At 39.9% G+C, this 7,912-nt stretch overlaps 1 gene segment (V, D, J or C); it reads right to left on the bottom strand.

Moving 5' to 3' along the window:
- Nucleotides 1-5,308: 5,308 nt before the first annotated feature.
- On the bottom strand, nucleotides 5,309-6,217 carry LOC133067025 (T cell receptor alpha variable 26-2-like). The segment is given in 2 exon segments: nucleotides 5,309-5,709; nucleotides 6,178-6,217. Coding segments are annotated over 2 exon segments (441 nt in total).
- Nucleotides 6,218-7,912: the final 1,695 nt, after the last annotated feature.

Here is a 7,912-nt window from a genome sequence, read left to right as displayed (position 1 = left end):
ACACCCTTACTCTCTGATTGTTAATGGCAATTTGTAGGGAAATTTTAAAAAACACTCAGGTTACTAAGATATATGTCATATATGCATAAAGTGTGCTAACTGGAACAACCTAAGTAATACCACTTCTGTGTGTTCTAATTTATTTGTTCAAATGATGTTCTAATTGGCATTGCTAAGCCAGAAGATCAGGAGTAGCAAACGCATGTAGTGAGCTTTTTAGGAAGAAAATTGTGCCATAAAGGTGGATTATTTTTATTTTAAGTTATAAAGGAGGAGTCATATAAACAGAAATCCCAGTAAAATAAAACGAAGTAACTATCAGTTCAGTTCATTCACTCAGTCGTGTCCGACTCTTTGCGACCCCATGAATCACAGCACGCCAGGCCTCCCTGTCCATCACCAACTCCCAGAGTTTACTCAAACTCATGTGCATTGAGTTGGTGATGCCATCCAGCCATCTCATCCTCTGCCGTCCTCTTCTCCTCCTGTCCCCAGTCCCTCCCAGCATCAGAGTCTTTTCCAATGAGTTAGCTCTTATCATCAGGTGGCCAAAGTATTGGAGTTTCAGCTTCAGCATCAGTCCTTCCAATGAACACCCAGGACTGATCTCCTTTAGGATGGACTGGTTGGATCTCCTTGCAGTCCAAGCGACCCTCAAGAGTCTTCAACAACACAGTTCAAAAGCATCAATTCTTCGGCGCTCAGCTTTCTTCACAGTCCAACATTCACATCCATACATGACCACTGGAAAAACCATAGCCTTGACTAGATGGACCTTTGTTGGCAAAGTAATGTCCCTGCTTTTTAATATGCTATCTAGGTTGGTCATAACTTTCCTTCCAAGGAGTAAGCATCTTTTAATTTCATGGCTGCAATCACCATCTGCAGTGATTTTGGAGACCAGCCCCCCCCCAAAAAACAAGCCTGACACTGTTTCTACTGTTTCCCCATCTATTTCCCATGAAGTGATGGAACAAGATGCCTTGATCTTAATTTTCTGAATGTATTCAGAAGTAACTATAGGGTCCTGCTTTCAACTGCAGGAAACTGACAGTTCCAGGACTGCATACATTGTCCCTCAGGAGAGATTTTTGGAATCAAAGAAGATGTAGCTCATTTACCTGATAGGATCAGGAGCAAAATGACCCAGTTTTCATCATTTTCTGATATGCAGTTTGGGGAAGTGGGTACAAAGTGTGACCTACCTCCAGGCCCCCGGTCAGTGAGCGATGACCATGAGAAAATTTGGTCAGTGGCACTTAATGAAAGGAAGAGGGTGGAGGCTAGGACTGACTACATAATGGGCGAGTGGCTTCAGTGTCTCTGGAGTGGCCGTGGATCTCCTGTGCCTCCGCAGAATTCATGTTCTCAGAAGCATTACTTGATGGAAATTTTTCTGCCTCTCAGTTTTCTTATCAGCAAAATGAAGATAATGATATCTCCATTTGATGCCTTCTACTATATTAAATCTAAATGAATATGGTTCTTTAAATGTGTATTGTACACCATTATTTCCATGATTGTTATGAAAATGAAATCCATTTTACATAACAGATGCTGCCAATTATTGTGTGTAGTGTCAAGCAAAAGAATCTTTATCCTTTTTCCTTCTTGTAGTATATTTTCATTCTGAACAAATTTGAATAAAAATGTATTTCTAAAAAATACCAACACTGGTGCTGGCACCCTTGCTCAGGGGATCTGCCCTACACACAGGCACATGATCTACACTATGGTTTGGAAATGTGGGAAACTGTTTTACCGTGAAACATTCTTCCTACCCAACTGTTATAACAACTGAAAATGCACATTTGAGGTGATTTCTTTTCAATCTCCTGTATCATTCCCTTCGTAAATACAATTTGAGGACAGACAGTTAATCCAGCATGTTGAACTGAATGTAATTTAGGGTATAAATCACTCCATTTTAAAGACTGATTTGGGAAATGGGTATGGAAACCATAAAGTGAGAGAAGATTTTTGAAAAGTAGTTCAGTGACTAGAAACATTAGACTTTGGGTCTGCAAAAGGGGTAGTAAAGGGTCACAGGGTACCTGAGGGGCTGGACATGAAGCAGGAACAGAGATGGGAGGGAGGCAGATAAAGTAACAGTAATTGTGAAGGACTAAAGACAAAAGATTTACATGTCCCAGTTCTGGCCCTAAGTTCTGATCTTTTTATCAACAACAGTAAGACAAGTGAAAAAAGTCTACAAATTGAGCTCTGCACAGGACTGAATATGACTTGTTTCTTTGTGAAGCTATATCAAAGGTGAGAGGCCAACTGGGTGTGACTGCAGCCCGTGGGCAGTGAGAACAGGTGAGGTCCGATGTTGGAGTAGTGAAGGCCAGTAGGAGACCAGATTAGATGCTGAACTATGTCTCTTCTCTTTCTCTCTGCCTCTACCCCACCCACTCTCACATATACCTATTGGTCTACCTCTATATTTATAACATACACTTAGAAAAAAGTACTCCCCATGAGTCTTCCCAGTATGTCAATATTGTTGTACCAGTACTCATGTTGCATCTTAATATGCCACAAGGAACCTGATAAATGACTCAGAATTTCTTTCTATTAACAAGGTATATGAATAACAGATGGGAAAGAGTTTCCCAGGGACAATTAAGGCACAAGATTTGTGCACAGTTATTGCAGCAATCACTGACAGTCATGCTATTCTCACCCCTGTTTCAGGTTTTATCTACTAAAAAGTAACAGTTACAAGGACAAAAAGCCAAATTAAATTTTGGAGTGAAGGCATAGCTTCTTCTGCTCTGACTCCTTTCCCTTTCTTTGGCAACGGGACAATAGCATCTTCCTTAGGCTCCTCATCTCAGCAAGTCTCTCAGCCACCCCTCAGGAGTCCTGTGTCAGGGAGCATCTGTGGTCCAGCTGTATATTTCAGGACAGCCTGGAGAGATCTGGAGATTGCTATGTGTCTTCTCTACAGAGTTGATGCCCAAGTGGCTGGACTGTGAGGTTGTAATATTCAGGGAACTTTTCTCCTTTTTCTCATTCAACTTGGCACTTATTTTCATTGACTTTTTCCTTCTTTAATTTTCCACAACATCATCTAGAAGATCAGACCTTCACTATGCTTTTGCCTGCATCAGTATAAGGCATGTGAGTTCTCTGATGAATTACAGTTTATGGTGAAATCTTCTCTCTCTTGGACGATAAGGGACTGTGATCAGTGGTCCAGTTTTTGGCTATGAGACCTGTTCAAAAGTAAAGAGAATACAGGAGACCCACATAAGATCTTCTGTTCACACTAGAGATGGTTTTTTCTTTCCCTGCCTCACTCCCCCAGGCAACAACAACAATTACGTCAACACAGAAGACTGTCTACTTTTACTTCTGTATCTGGGTCTCAAAAGGGCTTTCCCAGGATTAAAGGTGACTCAGTTCCTGCCCTCAGGAAGTTGGCATTGTCTCCTGACTCCCCTACATTTAACTACAACCTCACAGGCTGTCTGCAACTCCAATGTCCCTTCCAGTACTTGCAGAAGAGTCTCCATCCATGATTCCTTAGGAAACAGAGCCCAATCAGGTTTTCTTGAATGTGCTTCCCCAGCAGAGGTCACTTTAGCTCAGTGGTCTCCCATTGGTGCAGGAAACTGCACCAATCAGAAACCAGGTTTCTGGTTTCTTCTTTGTCCAGCACTGCGCAAACCTAACTGAAATATTTTTTAGACACCGCCGTCCCTTGGCTAGACTGAGAAATGTTGAATAATTCATGACTTTTGGAATTAGTTTATATATGGATTACATCCCTTTTTACAACAGAGTATGCTATTTATTATGAGATATATAAAATATCCTATGAAACACACATGTTTGAAACAGTTCCCCCTTTGTAATTAGGAGAAAGTGAAAAATTCTGTTATTTGTAGCCTGTTTTTCATCATTAGGTTCTATCTGCTTTTGGTTTTATTCTTTTAAAAAAACTGCTTTATTGAGGCATACTTGACCACTGAATAATTGCATATACTTAAAATGTACAATTTGATCATTTTTTATATGGGCATACAAAGATGAGATTATGACAGTGAAGGTAAAGAGCAGGTGTACGATCCTAAAGTTCCCTAGTGGCCCTATTCTCTGCTCATTTTTAATCCCTCCTATATATCTTCCTACTATGTCCCTCCAACCCCTATTCATCCCAAAGCAGTCACTACTCTGCTTTTTCTTACTATACACTGGTGTGCATTTTCTCTAATATTATGTAAATAGTATCATAGAGTATATAATTTCTCTTGGTTTCTTTGGGCATATTTATTTTGGGATTCATCTATGTTGTTATATTTAGTAGTAGTTCATCCTTTGAATTGCTAAGTAGTGTTCCACTGTGCAGCTGTATATCAATTTATTTATTTATCCACCAATTGATGGACTTTAAGGTTATTTTCAATTACTCTTTTATAAGCTATTATGAACATTCATGTCTAAGTGTTCTTTGTATGACATAAGGTTTTATTTCTTTTGGGTTATAAGTAGGCAAGGAGATGCTAGGTTATGTGATATGTCTTTGTTTAACTTTGGAAGAAATAGTGAAACTAGGTTTTGGGCAGTTGGACCATCTACATTCTTAGCAGCACTATATGAGAGCTCCAATTGCTCCCAAACCTCATTATTTCATGTTTTGTTTATTTCAGCCAGTTCTGTTTATTTCAGCCATTCTATTAGGTATGTCGTGGTATCTTATTCCTTTAATTTTCATCTCCCATACTATAATGATTCTGAACATTTTTTCATGTACTTATTTACCATACATAGGCATACTTTCGTAAAGTGTTCAAATTTTTGGCTCATTTAAAAACAATAAATTTTTGTTTTATTAAATTGTAAGAGTTTATATGTATAGTATACATATTATATATAATATATATTCTAGATATGAATCTTTTGTTAAATATTTTGTGAAGACTTTCTGCTGGTCTGTGGCTTCTGCTTGTATTTTTCTAACAGTGTCTTCTAAGAAGCAAACAATTTTAATATTATGAAGGTCAGTGTGTTGAAATTTTTCAGAAATAACTTCTTTGACATATGAGTGATGTACAAAAACCAGTATTCATTTAATGTATAAAGCTTGATAAGTTTGGGGAAAAATATAGTCTTGAAACCATCACCATAATCAATGTCATAAATATAATGGTCATGTCCAAAAGTTTTCTCTTGCTCTCCTAATTTTTAAAATTTTATCTATTTGCTTTTTGTGATAGGAATACTTTAAATATACTCTCTTAGTAATTTTTAAAGTGCTCAGTACAATCTTGTTAACTAAGGATATGCCTATTACATGTTTTCACGGGTGTAGTAAGGTTGCCTTCCAAACCGGCTCTAACAAGCACACCGCTGCTGCTTCCCTTCCCCAGCAAGGACATACCGCACAGATGCAGCCCCGCCTGTCCCAGCGTGTGTCTCTCAGGACGCAGGAGTACACAGCGGTGTCTCTCACGGTGACCTGGGGCAGAACCAAGAGGCTGGACTTTCTGTCTTTGGTGATACTCAGAGAGGCCATCTTATTTGTCACATTGTTGTTCAGACCATGAATCAAGTACTCTGGACTCTGGTGGGAAATCTGTCGATACCAATATACATGCTCAGGTCCACTGACTGTGGATTGATTACAGGGCAAGTGCACAGGTTCTTCTTCAGCACCCTCCACTGAGTTTGGCTGTGTGGTCTTAGAATCTCCCAATATACCTGAGGTATTGAGAAACAATCAATTAGCTCTGGATTGTAAAATCAGGGTGCGCCTAAAGGACAGGTTCATAAAAACTGCCAGAATTCCCCTCTCTGGCTTTGCCCTGTCCATGAGGATTTTCATATTTGTTGCACAAGACAAGTATTACTAGTATTTATTACTGAGCTACTTAGAGCCACAAAGCCAAAGATAAATTGTTGTTTTCCATGACCCTTGGATTCAGTGAAGCCCCAGACTCCTTACAGTCTGAAAACTGAGACTCAGGAGACCTTCTGTGAGTAGAGGATGTGATAGCTTCTTACAGTGATGATCAGGGTCTCTAGACAAACATACAGACACATGGAAACACAGAGATGCACATTCTTCCCTGTAGTTTGGTGAAGCACAGTGGGAGAAGTGAAAGCAGCAGACATCTGTCTTTGTCTTTAGCCATGAAAGTCATTCTTTCTTAGGCCCAGATCACTTACCCAAAGCTAGGAGAAGAGTTATTCCTGTCACCAGTCTCATAGTTGAAGTCCCAGGCCTCAGAGCTCAGGATCTGTGTCTGAGCCTAAGTTGGGAGAGGTCCCAAGTGCCAAATCAGCAGCCACGTGCATAGCCCACACCAGGCAGCTCACTGGGGTGCTCCCCAGCCAGGCGTCAGCTGTCTCTTGATTGGGTCTACTCCCATGCCCAGGACTAAACACAAATCTCAAAAGAGACTAATGATATTTTCCCATTGTTAAGCCATAATTCAGAAAGTTTAAGGTTATTTTCAAGGTTCAAACATAAATAGTCTATGTCTGTGTGAGCATATTTCAAATGAACATTGTTGAATTCCTCTGATCTTGGCCCAGGAACCAATGACTTGTATGATACTTATTCCTATTTCACTTGGGTCCTTTACAATGCATAGTTACTAGTCTCGTTGCTCATGACTTGGGGTGAAATGAATTGAGGATAGTAGGAGAAAAGAAGAGAGGAAAAGAGGGGAAAATAAAATTTGGAAAGGGAAATGAAAGGAAACCATCTTATAAGAGAGACAAAAATAACCATAAAGCTATTTCTGTTATCCCCCAAAATGGTTATTATTAAAGAAAGGGGATAGAATGAAATTTAAGATTACACATCCTTCTCTGTTACAATATCTAAGCTTATTACTCCACTCTAACAACAAATATTGGGCCATTTAAAATTAAACTATTAATCACCTCTCCCTTTTTTTCCTGTGGAGGGTCAGCTCTTTGCTCTGCAATTGGAAAATGGCTTACTCATGTCCTTAAATCTGCACACACACTCAATGTGAATTTTTTAAGTACAGGTGATAAAGGGGATAAGAGTCAATTCTTTGTACAACTCAGTGATAACGTCTCTGTCACCCTGGATGGAGCTTGGGTTTGCAGAAGTAACAGCCCCGTCTTGTGACTGCATATATGAGCTCCTTTCCTCAGAACCTGGAATCAGCAGCCTTTCAAGCTTTGTGTTTCAACTCTGTGAACAGCTGTCTCACAGGTGCTCCCTCTGGCCCTCTAGTGGCAAGGTTTCCTAGCATAGTACTCTAAAGATGGAATCATTTTCAGTCACTTGGGAATTTTAGGACATATACAATTTCAGAAATTTTATATTTCTGTGACATATTTCTCACAGAAATGGTTTTAAATATCCCTCAATCAAATGCCTTTTACTTCCCTTATTATCTTGAACTTCCCATGTTGGAGGGCAGTTTCCAAAGTCCAGTTTATTCAATTGTTTAGCATGGGATTTGGCACAGGTTTTGCTTACATTTAATACTAATTTGTTGAATGAATGTATTAATTAATAAGACTAGGAGAAGTTATAGGAGAAGGCAATGGCACCCCACTCCAGTACTCTTGCCTGGAAAATCCCATGGACAGAGGAGCCTGGTAGGCTGCAGTCCATGGGGTCGCTAAGAGCACAACTCAGCGACTTCACTTTCACTTTTCACTTTCATGCATTGGAAAAGAAAATGGCAACCCACTCCAGTGTTCTTGCCTGGAGAATCCCAGGGACGGGGTAGCCTGGTGGGCTGCCGTCTATGGGGTCTCACAGAGTTGGACACGACTGAAGCAACTTAGCGGCAGCAGCAGCAGCAGGAGAAGTTATATAGAATTATATGGAGTGACTCTCAAAATTATTCCAAACCAAAGATGCTAATTTTCTGGAAAACAAACTGAACAAAAGTATACAGCTTCCTTGGTGGCT

The sequence above is a fragment of the Dama dama genome, chromosome 12, assembly GCF_033118175.1.
Source record: "Dama dama isolate Ldn47 chromosome 12, ASM3311817v1, whole genome shotgun sequence".
Taxonomy (NCBI): Eukaryota; Metazoa; Chordata; class Mammalia; order Artiodactyla; family Cervidae; genus Dama; species Dama dama.
The sequence above is the reverse complement of the archived record's forward strand: the minus strand, read 5'-3'. Positions and strand labels throughout refer to the sequence as shown.